The sequence below is a fragment of the Pelecanus crispus genome, chromosome 5 (assembly GCF_030463565.1).
Source record: "Pelecanus crispus isolate bPelCri1 chromosome 5, bPelCri1.pri, whole genome shotgun sequence".
In the NCBI taxonomy this organism is placed as follows: domain Eukaryota; kingdom Metazoa; phylum Chordata; class Aves; order Pelecaniformes; family Pelecanidae; genus Pelecanus; species Pelecanus crispus.
Window position 1 is genome coordinate 8,058,003 of NC_134647.1, and position 25,283 is coordinate 8,083,285.

Sequence of the window (25,283 nt, forward strand, 5' to 3'; positions counted from 1 at the left end):
GAAGGGAGAAGGGAAGGGAGAAGGGAAGGGAGAAGGGAAGGGAGAAGGGAAGGGAAGGGAAGGGAAGGGAAGGGAAGGGAAGGGAAGGGAAGGGAAGGGAAGGGAAGGGAAGGGAAGGGAAGGGAAGGGAAGGGAAGGGAAGGGAAGGGAAGGGAAGGGAAGGGAAGGGAAGGGAAGGGAAGGGAAGAGAAGGGAAGAGAAGGGAAGAGAAGGGAAGAGAAGGGAAGAGAAGAGAAAAGAGAAGAGAAGAGAAGAGAAGAGAAGAGAAGAGAAGAGAAGAGAAGAGAAGAGAAGAGAAGAGAAGAGAAGAGAAGAGAAGAGAAGAGAAGAGAAGAGAAGAGGAGAAAAAAAACAGACCTCTGCATTCCACTTTTGATGTTGACAACCCCCTCCCTCCCTTTAAGATGAAAAAGCCAGTTTTAATTTAAACTACAAACTGTTGACCAGGCCTCAGCTTGGCTTTGCAATTCACTATATGCCTGCGGGATAAATTATTTAGCATTAGCACATGGTATGTCATGTCTTGTTACTTAAGTGGAATATGGCTTCCATCCAGCTGTACCCCCGGGGCCCCCGGATTGGCTGCGGGTGATGTCATTTCCATTTGGTAATCCTCGGCCAAGGCCCAGGGGACAGCACTGGCCGCCCGGCAGGTCCCCCAGCCCCTCCGCCTCCCACCCGGGCCCGGCACTGGCTTTGCTCCTACTTATCACTCTAAGGTTCACTGCAGGTACTGCCCCAATTACAGGACTTTCAATAATAGCGCAATGAAACAGAAGGTGCAGCAGATGAGCTACATCATCCGCACGTAGTATTTTGTGCTCTTAGCAGTAGATTCGTAACAAATTTAGTGAGATGGATATGGAAGAATACATTTTTGCTGCAGACTCAAATTAAATGGAGAATTTTGAAGGGTTTATTTAAGCCAATATGAAATAATTACTGTCGGTAATTCTTCCTAAAATTAATTTATTTTCCTGTTTTCAGTGCATTGACAAATTTTGTTCAAAAAACCCTGTCTCCACACTGCAAGACAAAGGGATTCTGGACAAATGACCTGAGAGCATGAACTCTGAAAAATGCTTCTTCTGAAAGTTTGGCAATGGAGTAATTAGCTACAGTGCCCTTTAAATGGACATATATTGTTTTCAGTTAACACCCTCATTACATTAAAAGGGTTTTTTCTTCAGAACCACATTCAGATTATTTGCCCCAGAGGAAATACTCATTATGCTATTCACTATTGGAAGGCTCCCAGCATAAAAATAAGGGTTACAGGGTTGATCTGTTTTGACTGAACTTTGCAGTAAAGTCAGAGAAATGCCGAGAATTACAGAGCACTCCATTGTACAGATGGTAGTCTACTCCGTGGTGAGGCACAAGATTTGCATCTGTCTGTTAGTTAAGGTTCAGCAATGGTTCTGCTCAGCCTCGTGTTCTAAGTGACAGGTAACAGAAAAGACACAACCGACACGCTGTAAGAAAGCCACGTGTTTTGTTACTGTTATATTAGCGTTTAAGTACACTACATGATACCCTACTATCAGAATTTTGTTTCTTGTGGTGAGGAAGTATGAAAACTGACTGCGATTTGCCTTCTCTTTTACTGGATCTTAATTCTTTGCAACAGCGTTTTGCATGAGAAGAAAGGATTTTGTGAAAGCTATGCGGTCTTACGGCGAAGTGCAGATTTCTCTGAGACAGAGGCAGAAGGGGAACTTTGCAAGGGGATTCCCACGAGGAGGGATGCTGAACCAACGCAGTACCGAGTGCTGTAAAATAAACAACTGTAGGACAGGAAACGAAGAGCTCTAATCGATACCGCAGGAGGGATTAGTTAGTCAAATGTGAAAATTCAAAACTGCAATTTAAATCAGGACAGCTAACTCCTGCTTCTCGTCCTGCACCAAATAAACAGTCTACGCCCATAGGATTCAGCAGCTGGTTGCAACTTTGATTTCTGTCATTTGAAAGTTGGCACCTGCAGCAAGCCCCGGCCTCCATACCCTAGCATTGATTTAAGCACCCAGCTGGAAGGAAACACCTGGATTTGCACTGATTCATTACCAGACCTACTTTGGGGTGTAGCTAACTAATAATAAACAGCAGGATTAGCAGGGGGACAGGCGACTGCACTGCTATCAGGGTAAGCACTGGCAAGCCAAGTCTGCCGGCGAGGTAGAACAGAAGCGCGCTTTGGTTCGGCTACCGAGCCCAGCCGGGTGCATTAGCCAGCCACCTCACGGTCCAGCACGGCAGCCTCAGGCCGTAACGTGCCGGATGGCGAAGCAGGGCAGGCCAGGACCAAACCCACCCGCTGCCCAGCCTCAGAGCCGCGGCCCAGACCAGCACACCTCCGCTGCGGCACGGCAGCTTTCGCCTCAGCATCAGGGGCAGGGCCGGAGGCGCCGAGCCTGGTCGGGACGGTTGTAGTTTCGTGAAAATTGACCGCTCCGGCCGCCGCTCGCCCCCTGAGGCGAGGGCAGTGGCGGCAAACGCCAACCCCGCCTGCCGCGGGCTGCGCGCGCCGCCTCCCTCAGCCCCGAGCGGCCGCGGTGGGGGCGGGAGGGGGAGCACGCTCTGAGGGCGCCTCGCGCCCCCGCCCCGCCCCGGCTAAGCCCCGCCCCCTTGACCAAAGCCCCGCCCCTCAGCACCGGCTCAGCTCTCGCGATAGGTGCGGCCGGAGCGGGGGGTAGGCGTGGTGCTCTCGCGTGGCTGCCGCTGCTCTCGCGAGAGGTGGGCGCGCGGAAGCGGCGTGGCGCGCCGGGCCGGGCCGAGCCGGGCCGAGTCGAGTCGAGTCGAGCCGAGCCGTGAGGGGCCGCGCCGGCCGCAGCAGGATGCCGAGCGCCGCCGGCCGCTGCCAGGGCCAAGGCCAAGGCCAAGGCCAGGACCGCGGCCAGGACCGCGGCCAGGACCGCCGCCCGGAGAACGAAGAGCCGTCGGCGGCCGATGTGGGTCTCCGCAGGGAGGGGGCGGGCGCGGCGCCGAGGCTGCCTGTCCCGAGAGGGGGAAGGGGCAGGATCCGGCCTAGCGAGGGGTTGAAGCCGCCAGAGGGGCCGGCGCGGAGGGGGCTGGCGGCCGCGTCCCCCGCGGGGTGGGGAGGCCGGGCCCGAGGCGGGGTTTGGCCGGGCCCGGGGGCAGAGCTGCCTTTTGCTTTGCCGTGTCCACCTCCCCCTTCGCCGGGCGCGGTCGGTTCGTGCCTCAGTGAAGAGCTCTGCCCCTCTCCGGGCACACGGCGCCTCCTGAGACCCGCTGGAATCGGCTCTCCAGTCTCACGGAGGCCGTGCTCGAGCACAGCCCTGCCCTGTCCCTCTGCCCTGTCCCCGTTGCATCCCCTGCAGAAACACCTGGGTGCAGCTCCCCAGCAGGCCGCTTCTGCGGGGGCACCGGCGGATGTTTCTGTCTTTTATTTGGACGACAGATCAGTGCTGAAAAATTGTAGGCACTAGCCTAGTGTTCCTGCAAGAAGAGAAAAAGACAGTGTTAATGATGAGCATCGGTTCATCTGGCTATAAAATCAATTTTGCTTGCCTTTGAAAAACCAAAAATGCATCAGCTGTAAGGAATTCTGAGTATAGGTTGCTTCTGTAAAATTATACATGGGCCATGATTCATCAAAGGCAGAGAAACAGAACATCCCCAAGAAAAATATTTAGAATGAAATTAGGTATATATATCGAATAGAATAAAATACATAATGCTTTTTTTATTTTTTGGAAATGAGTAGGCTTAGTTGGCAAACTAGAATTGTGATCTTTATGATGAAAAGGCCCCATCCCCCTGTGTCTTACCTAACAGATTTTTGTTAGTAATCAGTCAGGCTTCCTTTGGCTGTCATAATGACATGCAATCTGCTGCATTTCTTAGTGTGCCTGAATATTGGAAGGAAATACTTAGCCATGGATCTACTTCTGTAGGACCCAAATATCTTTTCAGGAGTAGGCTCTTTACAGAGGTATTCACACTAACTTCTGTGTAACAAATAACGACCCTAATGTGTGTTTGCTGCTGTTGGATTTTTTTTTTCCTTACAGGGCACAATTACCTTCTCTTACCTGTGTGTCTTTAAGAGTCTGAAACACAATTTCTTGAGTTTAATATTACAGCTAATTGTTTCGTGTTAGCTCTGTTAAATCTGTAATTATTTTGTTCATCCTTTTGTGTGTGCTTCTTTGATGTATGTTTCTCACCTCCATTTTAGGATTATGCTAAGGAAAGATATGGAGTGTCATCAATGATACAATCCCAAGAGAAACCAGGTCAGTTAAAAAATGAAAAAAGTTTTTTAAAAAAAGGGGGAAAAAGAAGCTATGTACTACATATCTACAGTACTTGTTTGAGAAATCATTTACTAAATTTTTTCATTCAAATCCTGCTGCCATTCTTTCCCTTTATTTGAATACATTTGGCACTTGTGAGGCTGCATTTGAAGTGCTGTGTCCAGTTTTGGGCTTTCCAGTGCAGGGAAGACATTGACATTTTGGAGCCAGTCCCACGGAGAGCTATCACATTGCTCAGAGGACTGGAGCACAGGATCTCTGAGGAGAGGCTGAGGAAGCTGGGTTTGTTCAGCCTGGAGAAGAGGAAGCTGTGGGGTGACCTTACTACTGTTTAAAGCTACTTAATGGGAGGGTGTAGAGAAGACAAAGCCAGAGTCTTGAAGGTGTGTGGTAATTGGACAGAAGGTCATGGACACAAGTCGGAACACAGAAAATTCTGATTAGATAGAAGGAAAAAAAAATGAGCGTGGTTGGATATTGGAGCTGGGTCCAGAAAGGTTGTGGAATCTCAATCTTTGCCCTTGCCTGGACCATGCCCTACAGAGCTTGTCAGTTTTTGTCTCTGTCCATCACTGCAGGCTTTTTTTTTTTTTTTTATTAAATTATTTTTCATTATAATGTACTGCGTCCTGAGATGTCAGGTTTTTTCTTTGTTTGGAGTAAGTTCTGCTATGGCTTGCTGCAACAGCACTCCCTCTCTGAGTAGGGTATCTGCTTATGCAGCCCTCATTACTCCTGCATATGAGTACCAAATCTATTAATATTATATATTAATATTTATGGATTTTATCATTATTCTCACTGCTGTGAATTCAGGAAATGCTCATTTTATACTGTTGGGGAATTGGGATTCAGAAAGACTTGTCAGCTATAGAACAATCTCCCAGACCAACATCCCAAGAAATACTGATCTTCGTATTATTCAGTGCATGAAACAGGAATGAGGGAAGGTAATATACTAGCTTCTTGTAACTTCTTCATAGTGAAATGTAAAAAAGGAACGGCATCTGTGATTAGGTGATTTTTTTTCTCCTCTGAATGGTTGTTTTGGTTGACCTCCCTTAGGAAGGGAAATGTAGAATGTAGGGAAGAGGAGGAGCCACAGAAGAAATCATAGGTTAACACCAACTGAAGGGGAGCATTATGTCAAGAATGTAACGGGACAAAAAAATCACTAGAGACTGTATTAACAGTCATTAATGAAGAAAATACATACTAGCTGTCAAATAAAGGGAAGGGAAGTTGAAATCGCGTTGTAAGCCAGCCCAGCTGCTGGCTGCTGTGGTCTCCCGCTTCCTGATGCTGGGTCTTCTGCTGATCCGTTTCAACATGCTAATAATGACAACTTGTTTAGCCAGCTTAGCAAAGTGAAAGAAGGTCTGATGACTGCTGGAAGGGGCAGGAACACAGCTATCCATATTTATGTGTAACCACTTAACAATCCATAAATTGGTGTGTAGGCGCAACCTAAAGGGTATAATACTGAGAAAAAGGTAATTTCTCCAAGTTAGCATCTGACTGGTTAACCTGCACTGCTGACTGTAGGCTGAAAGATTGCCCTGTTGGATCTCCTCTCCCTGCACTCTTCTGTGATGGCATTTGGCTCACTAGAGTTTCTGCAAGCTGTGTTTCCTCTGCCAGTTTCACACCCCAGAGCAAACAACTGTGTGGGAGACCCAAGCTGGCAGATTGAGATGGTGAATCAAATCCTGCTCTCATGGAGAAAGTCTATCCTGCCAACTGTCTCATTCAAAAGAAACACTCAAAAATACTGTGGAGAAAAAAAATATGTTGAGAAGGAAGGTGGCGAAAGTGACGGGAAATTATATGAAAAAGGCTGAATGGTGTATTTAGATCTGTTATCCCCTTGACCTTCCATCCCTGTTTTTAAAAAAAAAAAGTCTCAGCCAATGTGTGGACATGATTGAGTAGGTTTTCCACTGGGCTTAAAATACAACCTACAGCACTCCTGCTGTTATGTTTTTTAGAAGATGGTTATCCAGAACACCAAAATTGGGTAACAGTAAAGAACAAAATGCCTATAGTAAAAAAGTTTAAGATCAGCCTAGTCCCTTCCTTGAGACTAATGCCCTCTTATTTAAAGACTCAGTAGTTCTTGTCAGAGAGAGCTCTTATCAAAGGACTCACGGGAGGGTGAAGTCATTTCTCGGCATCAGTAGTGTATATATGCTTTTCCCCAAAGTATTCTGCTTGCATTGAGTGTCTTGGAGGAACTGCTTGGGGCAGGGGGTGGTGGGGAAGCACAAATGTGAGTGTTCCCACCTGTCTGTACCATATTAATTTTGTTTGTTTGTGAAGTCTGTGTGGGTACGTGCCATTTCTAAGTTAGAATTGTGGTATGACCTGTGTCGGCCTACGTACCCTCTGGTAACTGGAGCCAACAGGCAATGCAGACAGCACAGATGTGGGCAGGAGCTCAGCTGCCTGTCTGCGGCACTGTTGCTTTTAGGCTTGCCGTAGTAGCTGCACTGTCCTGAGGGCACTGGCTGGACATGGGAAGTTAAAAAACTTGGAGTGATCAGAGCAAATTATTCTCCCTTTCCAAGGGATAGGCTTATTCTCCTTTTGTCATACTCGTAGATTCTTGTTCCTCTGCAGGCAAATTAAAACTCTTTTCAAGTGTTCACAAAGTTGTTGCATAGATGCTCCACCCTGCTCTACTGATCTCACACACCTGTGCCTTCATTCTTGACCCACTTCAGTCTGTCTTCTGCTAATGTTGGCTGCCCTGGCTGTCTGATGTTCTCACTTCCTGTGACATCATGCCTTTAAGTCCTTCCTGCCTGCTTGAGGCTATGATTGCTAGTAAAACTCCATTTGCCTTTCCCTTTTTCTCCCTTCAGCCCCATTACTTTCATCTCCCCTCCCTGGAAGCTGCTTTCATCTTATACTGCTTTTGGCTTTCAGGTTTTTTTATTAAACTTATCTTCTCTTTTTCAAATTTATCCAACATTGTAAAGATGCTGGCAGTTCACAGAGACAGCAGAAATATGGATCATACTGTTCAAAACTCCATGATGCAAGATAAATTAACTTAGTAAACAGGCTGATGTGACAGACAAGGAATGGGGGCCTGGGGGTGGAAAAATGATGGCTTTTTGGGTTTTTATCCTCTCCTGCCATGTTTAGAAGAGGTTAGAGTTCTGAGAGAAAGATAAGGATATTTAGTATGTTGAAAAGAAGAGATCGTGCTATACATGAAGGAAATGAAACAATATGGTTTCCCCTTAAACATGATTCAGAATGGCAATGAAGGTGAGATAGCATGAATATTGAATTGAAGCTGGGAAGTGTAATTTCAGACTTATGGAGTGTTTTGTTTGAACTTCATTTAAAATCTTTGTTCCCTTGTCTTCACTGCAACTGTAGCACAGTTTAAAACATCTTTTATTTTTGCATTATTTAATTGTCTGCAAGTGTTTAAGTGGCAAGACAACAGAAAATGTTAAGTATGGCTTGCATTTGTGAAAGAACAAGAAGGTGGTAGTCTAAAGAGGATGGCAGGAGGACCTTAAAGGTGAGAGCAAGAAGCTTCATTTTTATCATGGAAGAGATAGAAATCATCTGAAAGGAATTCCAGGTGAAATGATATGTGAGAGTACAGAGGGAAGATTTGAGCTACAATATGTTGGTTGGACAAGAGAAAATGAGAGACAAAGGCAAATGATTGCTTATACTAACAAATGTAGATGTTATCATGAACTACTGGCATTTTAGAAATGAGAGGAAAAGAAGCCTAGATTTGGGAAGCGTTGAAGGAGGGAAACAAAGGGACTTAACGGTTGTGACATCTAGCTCTTTTCAGTGGAACGCACTGACGGGACCAGAGGCAGTGTGCGCAAACAGAAACACAGGAGGTTCCCTCTGAACATCAGGAAACGCTTTTTTACTGTGAGGGTGAGCAAGCACTGGCACAGGTTGCCCAGAGAGGTGGTGGAGTCTCCCTCCACAGAGATACTAAAAAACTGTCAGAATGTGATCTTGGACAACTGGCTCTAGGTGGTCCTGCTTGAGCAGGGGGTTTGACCAGATGACCTCAAGAGATCCCTTCCAGTCTCAGCCGTGCTGTGATTCTATGATCTGCTGTTGGAAAAATGATTTTATGATGTCTCTTTTGGGATATTGTTTTATTACTCTTTTTATGAAAGGTGAAATAGTTTTTAATAATTCATACCATATAAAAATTTTGGTGTTAAAGGTGTTTTCTTTAGTCTTGATGAAACATGAACCATTATGTATCCAAAAGACTTTAAAAAATACTTATCTAATGCAGATGGTTCCTGAAACATGAAGGATCCATAAAAAGGGTAACACCTCATTCTGTCTTTATACTTGTGCCTGGAAAATATTTTCAGTTTCTAACAATACCGTTTTAAGTTGACTGAGGTAGTTTTAACTGTCTGAATATCAAACTCTTAGAAATACGAAAGCTTACGGGTTGTGCTGGTTGCGTGTTTCCTATAGTACTGTACTGATAAAGTTTGAACATCAGAAGTTGCTGGCAAGTGATAACATCTTTATCCCCCTTTCTCCCTTCCCGAGCGCACACATGCGCACACACACATTAGTAATTTCCTATCACAGTTCTCTGTGCGCTTTCATTCTGTTCTGGTTTTGATGTGTGTCTGTGAAGAAAAAAACTAGATTGCCCTGAGCATAAGCTAATAAACATTTTCAACCCCCTAAAATTCCCAGTGCAGGATAATGGGCTTGCAGGGCAAGCTGTGACTGGTATTCACAGACAGAGGGAAGGAGTCCAGAACAGCAGATGGTAACCTGGGGTGGGCAAACTTTGGAAAAGGTCTGGCGGGAAAAGTCTAGACTGGAAGTGCCTTAGTGAATTTGATGTTACTTTGAAACAAGGGAGAAGTCTGTGATGAAAGGCAGAGAGAGTGAATTTGCTTGTGTTGCATATCATAGAATCATAGAATAGAATATCTCGAGTTGGAAGAGACCCATAAGGATCAGTATCTCCCTTGAAGATTTTTTTTTTTCTCTCTAATAAGCAGTGGTTTTAACCACAGACGAACTGTATATGAGTAAGTGGAGCTGTCAGAGCTGTTGAGGTTCTACGTAATCCTCTGATTTGTAGATACTGTAAGAAGTAAGTGTTTGAGACCATGCACAAAATACGTTTGGCCAAAAATCTACAGAAAAATACAATTAAACGAGTACATTTCAAGGAATAGTGGCATGCAGCCAGAATGTTGGCAGTCCATAGTGGTTGGATGTAATTTTTTAAGTCCTGATTTCTTTAAAAATATTCTCCTTGATAAGGTTTTTTTTTTCCTTTAGTATCCAAAATCTGTCCTTTTGAAACCATGCGTTCCTATTGTTATTTAGCTTTCTTGGGTACATAGAATTTGAAGGGTTCTTTCTGATGAATCCTGGCTCCTACAGTGATAGTAGTGCTTGATCAGGTTGTCAAAGAGATTCTCTCTTAAAATAAATTTTCCTGGTTTTACACAGTAGTACTCTTGTTGCTCCAAAATGCTACTGTTTTAACCAAAATAAATCTTCTTTCAATTTCTAATGCACATTTACTTGTGGTTTCTTTCTCTTCTTTATTTTAAATAATAATTATTTTACAATGATACTCACCCTACTTACGTAGATACAGAGAATAGTCATGTCACCTCTGAGCCTTTGTTTTGCTGTGTTCAGCATACCAACTTTCACGTTGCACAGTGGAGCAGGGCGGACATCCCTTAGCAGCAAAAATTCAGACTAATAAGTGCAGGTAGTACAGTGCAGCACAGTGAAGTCCTATCAAAAATAGTGTAGTCATGCTGGGTTCTGCTGTCCGTGAACTACAGTAAGTCTTGCTTGTGTTTTAGTGCAGTTTGACCCTGCTATATAAGTCAAACAATAAGCTTGAACCAACTTAAAACTGCTTGGCTAAGTACAATTCACTGAGAAAGGAAATGGGATCTTGTGTGTTTTCAGTACATCTATTATGCTGTAGATAGAAAAAAGTAATGTTTTGGATTTATTATAAATTTTAGCAATGATAGAAAATGTATTTGGAGTTTAAAGTGAAAAATGTTTTGCTTCAAAAAAAACAACTCTGTTATAAAATGTGGCGGTTTTTTTCTTGTAATTCAGATAGAGTTTTGGTTCGAATAAAAGACCTGACAGTGGAGAAGGCTGATGAAGTGGTTTGGGTTCGTGGCAGAATTCATACAAGCAGAGCTAAAGGTGAGATGCCTCCAGAGTTTTTGTTTTTATTTCTTCATATTGTTAGCATAACCTGAATGTTTATTTTGATTTCATGACCTGTTAGTTATGTCTTGCAGAAAAGAAAACTTTGCCACCTGGTTACTCAGTGTTCACTCAGGGTTCACTTTGGTTATTTTCTCTTTTTTCTACCTTTCTTTTCCCAAGAGGGGAAAAGGAAATTTTGTTTTCAGCTGAGTGGAAATCAGGTATTGCTATTGCATTGTAGTAAAAGTTAATTTTGGTTTTATCGTACTACTAAATAATGTGTGGACAATTGTAAATAACAGGAATTTAAAAATATGATAGCCATTCTCCTTTGGGTGTTGACAGTTGTGAGATAAAATCGTTACAAGCTTCTACTGTAACATGTACTTTCATTATAAATGTAGCAGTTGTCAGACAGGCCGTATCTATTCTGCTGCATATGAATATTTTTACTATATCTTTTTCTTTACCAGGAAACAAAAATCTGTATTAATTTCAGAATTTTTACTTTCAGTTACCAGCATCTGATTATTTAAATTTGAACTTAAAATAAGAAACATCATCTTTCTTTAACAAGACAAAGGGAAAAATCCTTTTATAGGTTCTCAGTAGTGTGGGCTGTCATACTTGGCTGTCTGACAGCTATATTTCTTCCCTGGAATCAGCAGTTCTCTCTGGAGATTAGTTTGCCATATGCAAACTTAAATAGGCTTTGGCCTTTTCAGTTGACATTAGATGCTGACAACTGGTCAGATGTTGTACTGGTTTCAGTTATGGTTGGCAGCTCTGTAGTGAGATATAAATACCTTGTCTTCCCAAGAGTTGAAAGAAAAGAGCATAAAGAAATTATCTTCATGAATGAAACTTAACAGTAGTCTTAGAATTGGGAATAATGCAAATTAGGGGCGAGAATCCAATACAGAATATTGTCACACGTACCAGATTAATTTCTCTTTTGGAGGCTTCATTTTCTTAAAAAATGGCCCTCTTAATGAGTGTCTGTATTGCAGTCAGTTAAAATAAGGAACTGCATGTGAATATATGCATGGAATGCACATCTTAGTTTGTATTAGAATCTTTTAAATGTAGTGAGTCCTCTGTGATTTCCTCAGTAGTTCTGTAGTGAAGTCTGTCTTTGCTGTGTACAGAGATTGTTGACCCCAAAAGCTGTGAAAGCCTTGGTCATTACAACTTGAAGTTGTTCTGACAGGAGACACTCTATCTGATTTAAATGTTGCTATCAGTATACAAATAGGAGTATCCTTACGGGTTTTTCTTCTGCAATTGTAGGAAGAGTTCAGACTGTTAACAGAATTTAGTATGTTAAAGACAGGTGTCTATGCGGACCTTTAAAACAGTATGAATTTCAATGGCTGTTTATTACTGCCTCTGTATTGCATTTATATATGATACCTTGCATAATTTTTATGCATTTACTTCCATCAGAGTAACATGTATGTAACATGGGCATATTAACTTACAAGAAGCTGTTTGTCATCGTTCACCTTTGACCTCAGGAAAGACTGTTGTTTTTCATGAAATAACAGTGCTTATTTTCAAAACTCTAACACAGCCTGAAAAATGAAAGCAAAAGGACTTGATTGTGGGCATGAAGTGTTCTCAATTTATTGATTGTGCTTCTTGTTTCCTCTTGGTCTGACAACACAGAACAATTCTGACGTTCAGGGAATGCTGCTAGGGAATGCCATATGCTTGTTTATTTAAGCTTTGGGGGAAAGAATCTTACAAGAAAAGCAAATGTTTAAGAGTAAAAAGTAATATTAGCCTTTCCCACACGCATCGTGGCGCTATTCCTACCATTGTGGAAAGGAAAGTCTTGTAGGAAACAGGAAAATCTTACACAAAAATAGCTTTAGCTTTTCTCAGAAGCTCAAATTTGACTCCTAAATAACCAACATATCCTTTATTTAACCCTGTCTAGTTCTGACCAATAAACAAAAAAAATGCATGTGAACAACTGCAAAATCCAGCTGTCTTGTATAGCAAGCCACTCATGAAGTCTGATGGAAATTAACTGAAAGATGTGTAAAGAATGGGGTGTTGGGCTATTCTGTGGGTTGTACTGAAATTAAAGTGCTTGCGGTCCTGTGGTTTTTATCGTAGATTGAATAAATGTTATTTCTGGCCTTATTTTAAAGCCAGCCTAAGCTACTGATCATGTTTATCATTGAAAAGCAGTTGGGAAATCAGTCTGGGTTCTGCCAGGCAGCTGGGACTTGTGCAGTATGTTAGACCTGGATTTGGTTTTGGTTTATGAATGCAAGGGTTTATAAAACATCAAAATAGTATGTCTGAAAATAAGAGTACCACCAAGAGCAATTTAAATACTATGTCAAATTTTATAATAAACCATATAAAGTTTTCTCTTTGCTGGCAGATGTCTGTAACTAGCAATGTATTAATTTATATGACCAAACATTTTTTACTCTTTATACAACTGCTTTCCTTTTCTCTCAAGGTCTTGTGTCATTTGGTACTTACATCCAAGAAAGAAAATGGATTCCTGTTTGGTGCTTGCTTTTGATGCTTGCTTTTGATGGGATCTTCTGTGTGGTGTCTTCTCTTATTTGTTCAGTGACTAAAAGTTCCTTGCATTAGACTGAGTCAGACCTTTTCAACAAAATTTCTTTTGAAACCTTTCATTTTTTTAGGCATTCTTGTGGGGCACAGTATTGGTTTGTTTTACAGAAACTTAGAGTAGTTTACTGTTGAATGTGACCAAAGTTGGTCTTACACTTTTTACTTAAATACCATGTAAATATTTCAAAACACATGGAGAATATCCCATAATCCAAATTTTCTTCTCACTCTGATGCTTCCTTTTTTCCGACTCCATCTGGAGAGGCATCTAATCATGAACTAGATTTGATCATGGCTTGTCTTTTTGATACTTTATTTTGCACGCCTTTGGCACTTTTGGGAAAAGTTCTGTTTCCTCCTACAACCTTTAACTCTAGTATTTTAACTGTTCCTGTCAGTGAATTTTGTTTGATCACTTATCTTCTGTGTGATGAGAAATGGTTATATTCTACAAAACATCCTCTTTCCTCATGAAAACAACTGTTACTCATGACCGAAAGATTTGAGTCCTTTTATAATGCAGATATTGATCAGACTTCTAGTGTTTGGGATTAAGTACAACTGCCAAACTTTTGCTTCTGATTAGTATGATAGCAGGTCCCTCCATTTATTTCACTATCTTCTCCTTAAATATTTACTAGTTGAGTGACATTGTAGCTGTCTTCAGCTGTGTATTTTTTTGTTTGAACACCTAATACATCATTGCTGAAACTTCGATCATATTTTGCTAAATTATTTGTGACTGAAATCATAGAGACAAATACTATCTTCTAGGAAATACTGTATCAAACCACACTGTAAGTAAGAAATATTGATATGTCAAAGATGTGACATATGCCTAGCTTATCCAAAGAAACTTAGCACATTGTGTCCTATGGAAAAATTGTATTTAGTTTGTTGACTTGCTGGGTCTGAAACACAGGCATGTATACCACTGAAGGCTCTATTTAAGTTATGAAGCCTGTACTTTTCTAATTTAAATCTGTGGCTTAATGTTCGCCTGCAAGAAATATGTACATCCATACCATATTAGCTTCTTTCCAGAGGCTGCAATATCTAAGCAATACAGAAATAGTTGTACTGTTTTCTGAAAACGTAGAATTAATTTTGTTGCATTTCCGAAATCACAATCATAGGACAAGGTTAGTTATTTCCAATAATAATAATAATGTTAATTTTTAATAATATTTTGTACTAGTTTTATATGTTTGCTGTTATTTTCATGTTCTGCATTTATCTTCTGATACTGTTTAAATTATCTGCGGCTATGTGTCAGGAATAGTAATTACATAATTACAAATGAAAACTGCAACTGGCTTTTTAGTGTCAGTGTTCAAGTTAGATATATGTTGATTTTAATGTTTTATAGTCTAAGTCAACAATAACTGGGAAATAGCTATCTATAACAAAGCTTCTGGCTTCTTCCTATTATCACCATTTTAATGGAAATGTTGTAATGTTATGAGTCAGAACTTGGAACTAAAATTATATTGATGCATTTTATCAGATACTGGTACAACAATGAAGTGTTTGATGTTAATTTCTCTGTCTGAGGAAGAAGCATTTAAAATCACCATATTTCCTCAAATCTAAGCTAAGGAGTAAATGATTATTAGAGATGTGAGGAGAAATACGAAATGGTTGTAACTATCAGCTAAACAGATTAGAAAGAGCTTTGTTCACTTGGAAATACTAATTTTAAAAGTCAACAAAGTGTATTATGTTCTTTGTAAATTATTATTAATTCCTATTAACTTCTTTTTCCCTAAGCGGTTGATGAATAAATTGTTCTTACAGGAATTTTTACTTGGGTCTTTTAGGTTCTTGTCATTCACCAGAATCAATACTCCTTTTGTTCCCCTTCATTCTGAATGTGTGGTGTATTATAGAATGAACATCATTGGTTTAGTCCCTGTGGTGCAAAATCAAGCCTATTTCTCTCAGAGCAGCTTTGTAAAATGAACTACAGCTTTAATGTGAGAAGATGAGAAAAAACTTCTTTTAAAATAATATAGACTTGAAGTACTTGTGAGCAAAGCAACAAGGAAAAGTATGATTTACTTCTAGCAGTTGAAGAACAATAGATTTTTTTTTTAAAGTTACGATTTCTAGTTTTTGTTTTGTTTAGATATTATTTATCTTGGAAGGCTTATTGTTATTTTTAGAAAATGTCCATTCACACGTTTATAGATGTAAGGCAGAATTACTTGATTTATCTCAGTATTGGAGGGGGGGGGGTGTACATGCAGAGCTGACTAGTTTGATGTAGCTATTCGGGGTGGAGAGCGGTGGCAAGGGAGAGAGACACACACCCTTAAAAGCTCAGCTTAATATTAAAGTAGTAAAGCTTTTTTTCTCATTCACACAGGCCTCGAGTAACTTGTCCTTAATACACCTGCGTTGTTTTTCTTTGTATTCAGGGAAGCAGTGTTTCTTAGTCCTGCGTCAGCAGCAGTTTAATATCCAGGCTCTTGTGGCTGTGGGACAGCATGCAAGCAAGCAGATGGTAAAGTTTGCTGCCAAGTAAGTAAGCAATTATATCCTGTTGTCAGAGTAAACAATGGTGGGAACCAGGACTCCCAGGGGTTGGGACCATTTTCACACATTAACATCAATGCTTCGTTTGTTTTAAAATGTAGTTATTTAAATTGTCAGCTCACTATTGCATTGAATACATTACACTGACAAAAGATAAAATAGAGAACAGGCTTGAAATTCATTCTGAACTGCTGAAGCAGCATTCTCTCGCCATAGACAACCTACATTTACTTTCAAGCTGACTAACAAAAAGTCTGGCAAGCTGAGCTTAGTGGGCCACAGTGCATTTTGTGTGTGGTGTTTGTGTGTGTCTGCACATGTTCAGGGTTTTTCTTCTACAAGATGTGCAGTGTGGTAATACATTTTATAGCTAGAACGGATGTGAAGAAGTTCCATATTGCAAGTGGCTTACAGAGTCGAAGAAATTAAGAGTAGCTTCTGTGCACTGAATCCATATTGCAAGTGGCTTACAGAGTTGAAGAAATTAAGAGTAGCTTCTGTGCACTGAATTAATCTTATTTACACCTTATTTTTGGCACTAGAATGTTTAATGAAGGGTTTAACTTACTTTTTAAAATATTTGGGGGGGGTAATCGTTAGGCTTGCCACTTAAACAAGTGTTTGTTGCAGCAGTTTAAATTCAGTTATTGGGTTTGTTTTGTTCTTAAAGATAAAAAATTGCCTTCCCCTGCTACTTGCCTTAAGATTGTGCTTTCAGGTTGTCCAGTACTAAATATGCTTGCGTGACAAAGGTGGTTTTATAGTAGAGCTTTTAATCATGTATATCTACTTGTTCACAAGTAGAAATGTGGATCAATTTGGTGCAATAATGTGTTTAACATGTGGCACTTGAGTTGCTTCTGTGTAGTTCTTGGCACTACTCTCATGCCTGGGAAGGGAGCCCCCACTAATTAGCTGCAAAAGTGCTACAGCCTTCAACCTTCAATATGTCAGGGAGAGGAGGGATTCATTATAGTATAGACTTCCAGAAGCCAAGTTAAGAAGGTTAGGATAATGCTTCTGCTGATGAGGTTCAAGGCAACGGGAAAACAGAACCAGCAGTGTTTGTTGTTTGGCGGTGCTTAGTGTTGGCAGGGCCAGTGTGAAGCATGCTGTTTACAGGTGTTTATGAGCCAAAGTGAAGTGTTCTGTTTCTTCATGAAATAGTTTGTTCTCTCCAGCACTTAGAATCTTTGAAAAGGATTAAGTGTGTAATCTACTTGTTCCCCAATTCATCTCCCTCTAACCTACCAACAGTCTGCCTGTACTCTCTGGACGAACTTGTGCTACAGAACAGTGAAACAATTCTTACAGTTGTGACACTCACTCTCCTATTCTCCAGTTCTCTCTGACATCGCTCTTTTCCAGTTTTCTTTGTGGTTTTTTCCTCCACAACTGAATTTCTTACGTTTCATGAGTGGAAGAGCTCAATGGTTAAGAGCTCATGAGAGGGAAGTTGGTCCTTCTTCTTTTCTTCCATGTGCTGACTCTACCACTTGTGAGCCTTCCCTGCCTTTTTTTTTTTTTTTTTTTTTTTTTTTTGATAGACAAATCTTTCCTTACTCGGTTAGTTTTCTGTCAGGTTAGTGATTTAAACTAGGTCCTGGAGGTCCAGAGCTAACAAGGAGTGGTAAATGGTGGAAAGGGGTATCTGGAAAGAGTAGAGGGCAAAGCTTCTTTCTCTACTGGTAGCAGTGAGCTGTTAAATCAGATGGAATCTCATCCTTAGGTTCTTTCCAACTCTGTGTTGTCTCCCCGCTTTTCTTGATGTGAGACACCTTATTTCCTCTGAGTAGCCAGACTCATGGTGTTTGTACTGTGTTTTGACTTTTCATTCTGCTCCTTTTTGTGATAGCGTTTGCTAACTAACTCCTGATACTTCAGCCTCTCTAATTTCTAGCATGCACGTTTTACTCATAATTTGTGCTTCTGAAAGGCTTACATGCTTATCATCATGTTCTTTGAATGATAGAGCTTTCTCTGCTACAGCCTTCTGGGTTTTCTTTTGGGGGTTTGCTTTTGGTTTTTTAACACCATTAGTGCCATCATCTTCTCATTATTCCTTCCCACCAACTAACCTATTTTATTAATATCCTGAAATGCTCTCGCTTTTTCCAGTGTTTTATCTTCTTCCACAATTTTGTCTGATACCGCCGTTGCAGTTGCCTCTCATCCTGCAGAGGCTGCTGCTGTTCTCTGATGTCTAAGTGCACTTGTGGCCACTGTCAGTGACACCTGAAGCACAGCAACAGTATGTGCCTTGTCTTCAGTCGTGTTCCTACTAGTTTTCACCTGCTGTGGAATGACACCATTATCACTAGCAGATGAGGCTGGTCTTAGATGTCTAAAAATAACTATACTGTTTCTCTGCCTTTCTCGGTGTCTTTTTTCATCATCTCCTCTTGTTTCTGCACATTAAATGAGGAAATACACATTTACTGAAGAAAACATTTAACTTCAATACCTTACATTTCAATTAAATTTTTAAACTAAACTTTTTCACTAGTAGTACATAAACTTTATTTTTCATATTTCTCATATTTTGATACTGGGTCCAAAACTTTCTTAGTAGTATTAGTATAGTAAAGTAGTATATCTTAGTATTTCTTTCACAAATAGTTTGTGACAATAGTGTTGTGAAATTCTGGATTTTGAATTTTTGATCAGAACTGGTTAAATCATGAACTTTTTTTTATACAAATTTTCATAAATAATAAACAAAGCAGTTCCTCTTTTAGATATTGGCACATGGAAACCAAGAACTTGCATAACCTTCTGTGGTCTAGCAACATTCATATACTGATTATCTCCATTATCATAAGAATGCGAGTTCTTTTTAGTGAAACATACTTAATGCTGGTTTAACTCAGTTTTACAAGTTACAAGTTCTGTGAACTTAACTGTGAAAAGTTTCTAGTTGAACTTTCAAAACATACATAGCCAACAACATAGAGCTGGTCAAGATACTGGATTGGCAGCTGTGGAGTTCTTATGTCTTTCATCAGAAAAAAAAATTCAGCCTAGTCCTGCAAGGGATGCTGTATAAGAGAAAGAATTAATTGTCTCTTTCAGCCAGCAGAGGTGCGAAGTAATTACTAGTTTATCAACTAGTAGTTTAACTACCTGCTTTTTTTTCCATAAAGTATTGGGTGTGGTCCATTTTGGTTTTCTTTCTCTTTTTTTTTTTTTTATATCAGCATGAGCCTTTCCCTGCCTTTACTACAGCCACATGATATGAACAGCAGTTGGTGGTTAACAGATCTAATTTAGCAGCCCAAGCAATGTACTCTTAGGAAGTAGCTTGATGGCTTTTTATAGTAGGCTAGAGAAGGAAAACCCAGAAAAGAGAGCAAAAAGGGGGGGGGTGGCAGCATATGGGTAAACGTATATGAAAAGACTTCACAATGTAGAAAAATATACGTAAGTTCATCAGCTAGATAAATCGGTAATACCAGGAGAAGTGCTGGGTATTGCAGAAATATTTTCTTTATCCATTTCTGTTTAATTTTTATATCAGTGATCTGGAAGAAAATGTCAAATCGCAGCTATTAAGTTTGCTGGTGACGCAGAAATTGGAATGGTAAACTAGCGGCTAGGAGTATATAGTAACCAAGGTTCGTTTAGAATAATCACTTGATGCTCTTCAGTGTGAATTTGTACCTTTGTGATCATTAGTTCAGATCTTGTGCATGTTCAGGATTAATATGTAGGACAGTAAGTGATGAGAAATGTGAGATGATGATAGATAACTGACTTAGCAGGAGTCCATGCAGTTCTCCTACCTACTATGCTAGGAGATCTCTTGAGTTTTGAAAAAAAGGAATAAAATGCCATTAATGTAATAAATATATTGCAGTCATTAGACCATTTCTGGAATATTTTGTCCACTTTTGTTGTCTTTGTGTCTGAATATATGTCAAATCGGAAAAGGTGATGGTGAAGCTGCTAGATGAAATGATATGTGGTCAGGCAAATCTGACTTCCTGTGAGACTAAAGAAAACTTTCTATTCTATTGAAGAGAAATTAGCAAGTAATTTAAATCCCAGTCTGATGGTACCTATGCAAGAAGATTTTCTGCCAATGGAGGGTTCTTTACTTTGCAGATAGAAAGATATGACAAGATGCAATGATGGTGAAGCTAGGTAAATTCAGAAGGGAAATAAAGTGGAATTTTTTTTCAGTAAAAATGATTAAAAAAGTGTAGTGGATATTGTTACTTAAAATCTTTAAAAGAAGATGGGCTTTTTTTTTCCCCCCGAAGATATCCAGGTTCATCCAGGTGTTAGAATGTTGGTATAGGAAACAGATTATTATATTTTTAGCATGAAGAGAATAATAATAGGTGTTTAACTGGCCTTCATGTATACAATACCCGTTAACTCCCCTTTCAGAGGGCTTAACGGATATTGATCGTATTTGTGCAGACAGTTATTACAGTAGCTCTTATTGAGTTGAGTATAAAATGTTTATACTTTCAACTGTTTACAAAGTGAACTCATTTTTTCAAAGTAAACTATTGCCTTCAACTTCCACTGACATTCAGATAAAGGATCATTGATTATTAGTTTTATGGCAATTATTTAATAGATGCAATAACGTGTTAATAGAATAATTTGTGCAGTCTGCTTACAGAAAACAATGTTGAAGAAAAAACAAGAAAGTGTTTGAACAAGCATAGATGCTTCCATTAAGTAAAACATTTTTCTATTTAAAGTCTATAAATAACCAAGTTTCTTCCAATTGTTGAGACTTTTGATCAAGAAAATGTTGATTGTGATTCACTTAGGGAGGCCCACATGGGGTTCAGCTTGCAACATGAAGCTGTTGATGAAAGATGTTGTCATACAGACTGCAATCATGCAATCCTGTGGTTAAAAGAGAAAGTCTTGGCTAATAGACATGCAGATCATTAAGAGGGACATAAGGCATCTAGTGGACATTTTAGTAATTATAGTCTTGATTTTTTTGGAAGGAACATTACACATAAAGAAGCAGTTTGCTATACAGAGGAATTTTTTAGCATTGGACTTTATGAATCTATTACTAAAATAGCTGCTTTAAGGATTAGACAGTATAAATGTCATCTGTATTTTCTTAATGCATCATGAATCCTAATTTAGTTTCTAGTCCTTTGTAATATTAATTACAGGTATAAATATTGTTGTCTTTAATGGAAATGATGATTGCTTTGGCAAGCTTTTCTGCTACTTGTTTACTTTTTCTGTTTTGTTTGGGGTATTTTTGTCACCCAGGGGAATTTTATCAAAAAATCACCTAGATGGCTTAGCACTGCTGCTGTGAACACTTTGCTGTAGTTACCAGCATTTAAGTAAAGCGTCTTTTTTCTTGTAACTTGAACTGAAATTACCATTTCAGTAACATTCTTGGAATTACCTGTTGTGATCAAAGCAGCACCCTTCAGGTTGCTGTAGTTTACATTTGGTGCAACTATGTTAGGGACTTAAGGCTTTTCCAGCACTAGATCTTGCTGAGCATGGTTCAAGCAGAATTCAAAACATGAGTTTTCACTTCCATACCAGATTAGATCTGTAGCCTGAATGAGCAAAAGCATATTTTCTAATTATCAAATGAAAGTTTAGAGAGATGATGAACATTTGTAAATACAAAGAAGGTCATATGCAGTAGAAAACTTGGTAGTGTTTTTGTGTGCCTAGGCAATTAGATGCATATTTGGATACAAGGATCTACATAGGTAGGAACTGAGTTGAAATACATCTTAAAATTATGGCAAATTTAATGACTAAGGGATGTTACAGTTTTAAAGTGTGTTCCAGACCAAGAAACATACCATTTTAATTGCAACTCCAGTTTAGAGAGAGAGAGAAAAAGCAGATTTAATCACAAGTGCAAAGTTTTGAAGTCTGTTATGCAAATTTGCAAAGCAATATTACATTTACAATGATGTAAAAGTCAGCTTCTTCCTCTATTTTTAAACTGATACCATTTTGCATGTCTTGAATTCCGTGCATGTTCTGATCAGAGCTCTGTAGTGACTTCACTAACACCAGTTCTCAGCCATGGGATCAGTAATCTGATTATGAATCCATCATACAACACATTTACATTTAACTATTATTTTCTTTTTCACAGTGCAGAGAATTTGCTTCAATAAGTTTAAAACATTATTTTTATTTGCAAGTATTAGTGAGAGGGCTGTTATTCACCAGATTAGAAACCTATGTTTTTCAATGAAGACACTGCTTTTTGTGTCATTAGTGTTTTCTGGGCATTTGCCAAAATGCTGACATGAAAAAGGAAGCGGGAAAAATAGAGGAGAACTGTTTAGGGGAAAAAAAGTTAGCACAAGAGTAAAACTTTTAGTCTTTTAAACATTCACTTACTTGAAAAGCAAAGGGAATTTATAGTTACACCTAATAATATTTTAGCATGATATGTTCTCTGTGTTTCTAATCATCACATTCTGTTGCATCCAAAGCATTGTATTGGTATCTCAGTCTTTTTAAGGAGTTTTAAACAGAATCATTTTGTAAGAGGGTGTACTTCTAAGCACTTAGTGTCATTTCTCCTTGTCTTTCTTGAATTTGTTGCCTCTGCTTAAATAATGGAGATGAATGGATGCTCACCCTTAACTAAATGAATTCTGATTTAAAGCCTGCTGTCGACCTCTGCTTTGTACAAATTTAGTCATTTGTTCATTATACTGATTTGATCAACTGTAGCTCTTTTAAAGTGTAAATGTACCAGAAAAACATACTATTCACAAATTTTATGCAGTGTATGGAATTACCTAATGGTTAAGCAAGTCAAGCATATGAAGCACCATGGTCTATATAACTTTTAGAGCAGCTGCCAGTAAGTTCCATCACCTGAAAGTATTACCATCAAAGAAGTAGCATAGTCAACTGAAATGCTCAAATTTGGCTTTTTTTTAAGTTCCTTGTAATTTACTTATAGTGATGCTGTTAGGTTTTGAGACTTTTGATGCTTGAATTTTCCACTGTTACTTTAATCAGATTTTTCAAAACTTTAATAATTTTTATTCAAAAATTCTTTTGGATAACTGAAATTTGAAGTCAGCTTTATAACATTAAAAAGTTTGTCCCAGGTTAGACCAAAGATCCATCTAGCTTTTCTTAAGGCTGATATGGATGCTTCAGGAATAGTAGAAAGCAGGGCAAGCAAGTAGTCATAGTCGGCAACACTCGGTGATTTGTATCTCAGCTGCTTCTGAGTCACACCACTCAGGCGTTATCAGAGAAGAAAGTTAAGTTTCCCTCATCAACTAAAAAGATAAATTTAATTGTTTAGCTGGGTAAATCTTAATTTAAAAATGGGAGAGAATGACTAATTCCAAACACAGATATTTCTAAAGAGAAACTTCTCAATCCTAGTACATTTCTCATGTGGTGTAGGTGTACAAAAAGACTGTAGGGCTAGAATACCTAGATTTTGTTCACAGCTCTTAGACTGAGTCCAGGTCGTGCTAAATAAATTGATGCAGATGCAAGTGACAGGACTGTAGTTACTGTCAGCAGTAGCTTGTACCTGCTTGTACTCTGTCCTTACCTCCTTTAACTGGGGGTTACTGCCCCTCACTAACACCTCCTGTGCATATAAATATTTATCTCAACACCCTCCAAGTTAGCTGTGTGGGTTTTGCGGCTTGGGTTTTTGGGGGCTTGGAGAGGGGTCTTCCTAAAAAAAAAAAAAAAAAGCCAACCTTGTAAACTTGAAGATTGTTAATTGCTCTTTGCTTTACTGACATCAGTAGTGGCCAGCTTGTCCGATGACATCCTTGCTCACCTCTTATTATTTGCAGCACAGTTGTGGGCCTGCTACTTTCCTGCTTTCTAAGGGCTTATGCAGTCAAGTAATGTACATGAAGGACTTTCCAGCTTTCTCAAGAAGGCCTGAGAAGTGAAACAAAGTTAATTGTAACAGTTATTTTTCATAAAAAGGAAAGAAATATTTTCCGATATTTGGCCTTTTTTAGGCAGGCTGCCACAGAGACAGAGTGAAAATATATTTCCAGTGGGGGTGAGATTATCTGTAGAAAATTACTGGTTTAAAGTCCAGTGCCTTAAATACCTAAATAAAAACTGCTTATACAAATTATTTTCTCACCTATGACTCTTGAGGCTTTTGTTATTGTTTGGTTATAGCACACATACTTTATATCATATTTTTGGAAGACTTTCAAGATGGTATATGGTGTTTTAATGTGCTATTAGTGACTGTTAGTGGAGAGCAATTAAGATGTCCCCTGTTGTAGAGAAATGACTTACAAGCATCTTGCATCTTTCAGTAACAAGTCATGTAGTTTAAACAAGTTCAATCAGTTTTGATTTTGCCCTCCAGATCTAGGACTTCCTTTCAGTTTGTTGTTCTGCTGGTTAAGACACATCTTTCAGATAATTGCATCAGCTGGCACATACACGAGTGTATGTGGCCCAGAAAAAGAGCTATGCAACTTGTCAGTTTATGTATACACACACAACGAGTGAGCACTAAGCTTAATCGTAATACTTTCCCTCCCAAGTCTTCTATCCCAGTTTGAATTTATTGTGGCTGGGAATGTTTTAGCAAAGTCCTTCGTTACTCAGTTATTATATATATAAAATAAGTAACTTTACCTAAATCCTTAACTCTGTTTTGTTGTTCCAGCAGTCCATACAGTACATGAACATCCTAGTGCTCAGTACTGAGTATGGTGCAGTGTGCAATGAAATTTAGTAAGCCTCCTATCCTGTCTTTATTGACAGCATCAACAAAGAGAGCATCGTGGATGTAGAAGGTGTTGTGAGGAAAGCACATCAGAAAATCGGAGGTTGTACTCAGCAAGATGTTGAGCTTCACGTTCAAAGGGTAACTTTTTGAGCAAATGGAGCACTGGTTAATTGTTTGAGAGATTGTCTGTCTAGGCTATCTGTCTATCTACATATATAGACTTTGCCAGTAAGCAGTCCCGTACCAGAGAACTAAACTGGTTTAAAGTACAAATTTCAGTGTATCATATGTAAACATGGAACATTTCTGGGTTTAAGAGATTTGATTTTTAGATTTTCCTATTTTTATCTGCCATTTGAGCTACAGTACCAAGTAAAATAAAGTATCTCACTAGAATAATTTGGCTAGGAATGCTTGTAATTCTAGTTTTTGATTCTTAACTGCAGCAGATACTGTAATAAAAAGTCCGCTGCTTTTTAAGTGCAAGTCAGAAGTTTCTTCTTTATCAGAAAGTTACAATCTTCCCCTTAGTACAATGGAATGGAATACCTAACTCTCAGCAAAAGTAAAGCACTGGCTTAACAGTATGGAAGCTCTTGGAATCTAAAATTCCTGTAGCTTGTGCTGTAGGGCTGGAGGAAGTATAACTTTATAATTTGTTTAAATAGAAAACATATTTAAACCTTTGTGTAATATCCTTTCCTTCTAAAGGTTTTCAAGCAAACTGTATGCCTACAATACAGCTGAAACACAGTCACCTCTAGAGTAGAGTACAATGGCTATTATAGTTATAGCAGAGTAAGATAAACTTTAGCTAGCAGTGTTGAGGAAAATCAGATTTTGAAGAAACATGTTTTAATATATGTGCAGATTATGATATGCTTAATTTGTCTGAAAGAATATCAAATTCATTGCACCTACGACTAGAC

At 39.3% G+C, this 25,283-nt stretch overlaps 1 protein-coding gene across 2 annotated transcripts in view; it reads left to right on the forward strand.

The window, feature by feature from the left end:
- Positions 1-2,909: 2,909 nt before the first annotated feature.
- Positions 2,910-25,283, forward strand: part of DARS1 (aspartyl-tRNA synthetase 1) — a 42,250-nt gene continuing 19,876 nt past the window's right edge. Inside the window, exons 1-5 of one of the 2 annotated variants that reach the window (XM_075710575.1) lie at positions 2,910-2,951; positions 4,202-4,259; positions 10,407-10,499; positions 15,527-15,629; positions 24,390-24,492. In XM_075710575.1, the coding sequence (XP_075566690.1) occupies positions 4,235-4,259; positions 10,407-10,499; positions 15,527-15,629; positions 24,390-24,492 (324 nt within the window). In that variant the 5' untranslated portion in view covers positions 2,910-2,951; positions 4,202-4,234. Of the gene's footprint in view, positions 2,952-4,117; positions 4,260-10,406; positions 10,500-15,526; positions 15,630-24,389; positions 24,493-25,283 lie in introns of those variants that run through there. The other variant, XM_075710574.1, reaches the window with a different exon arrangement.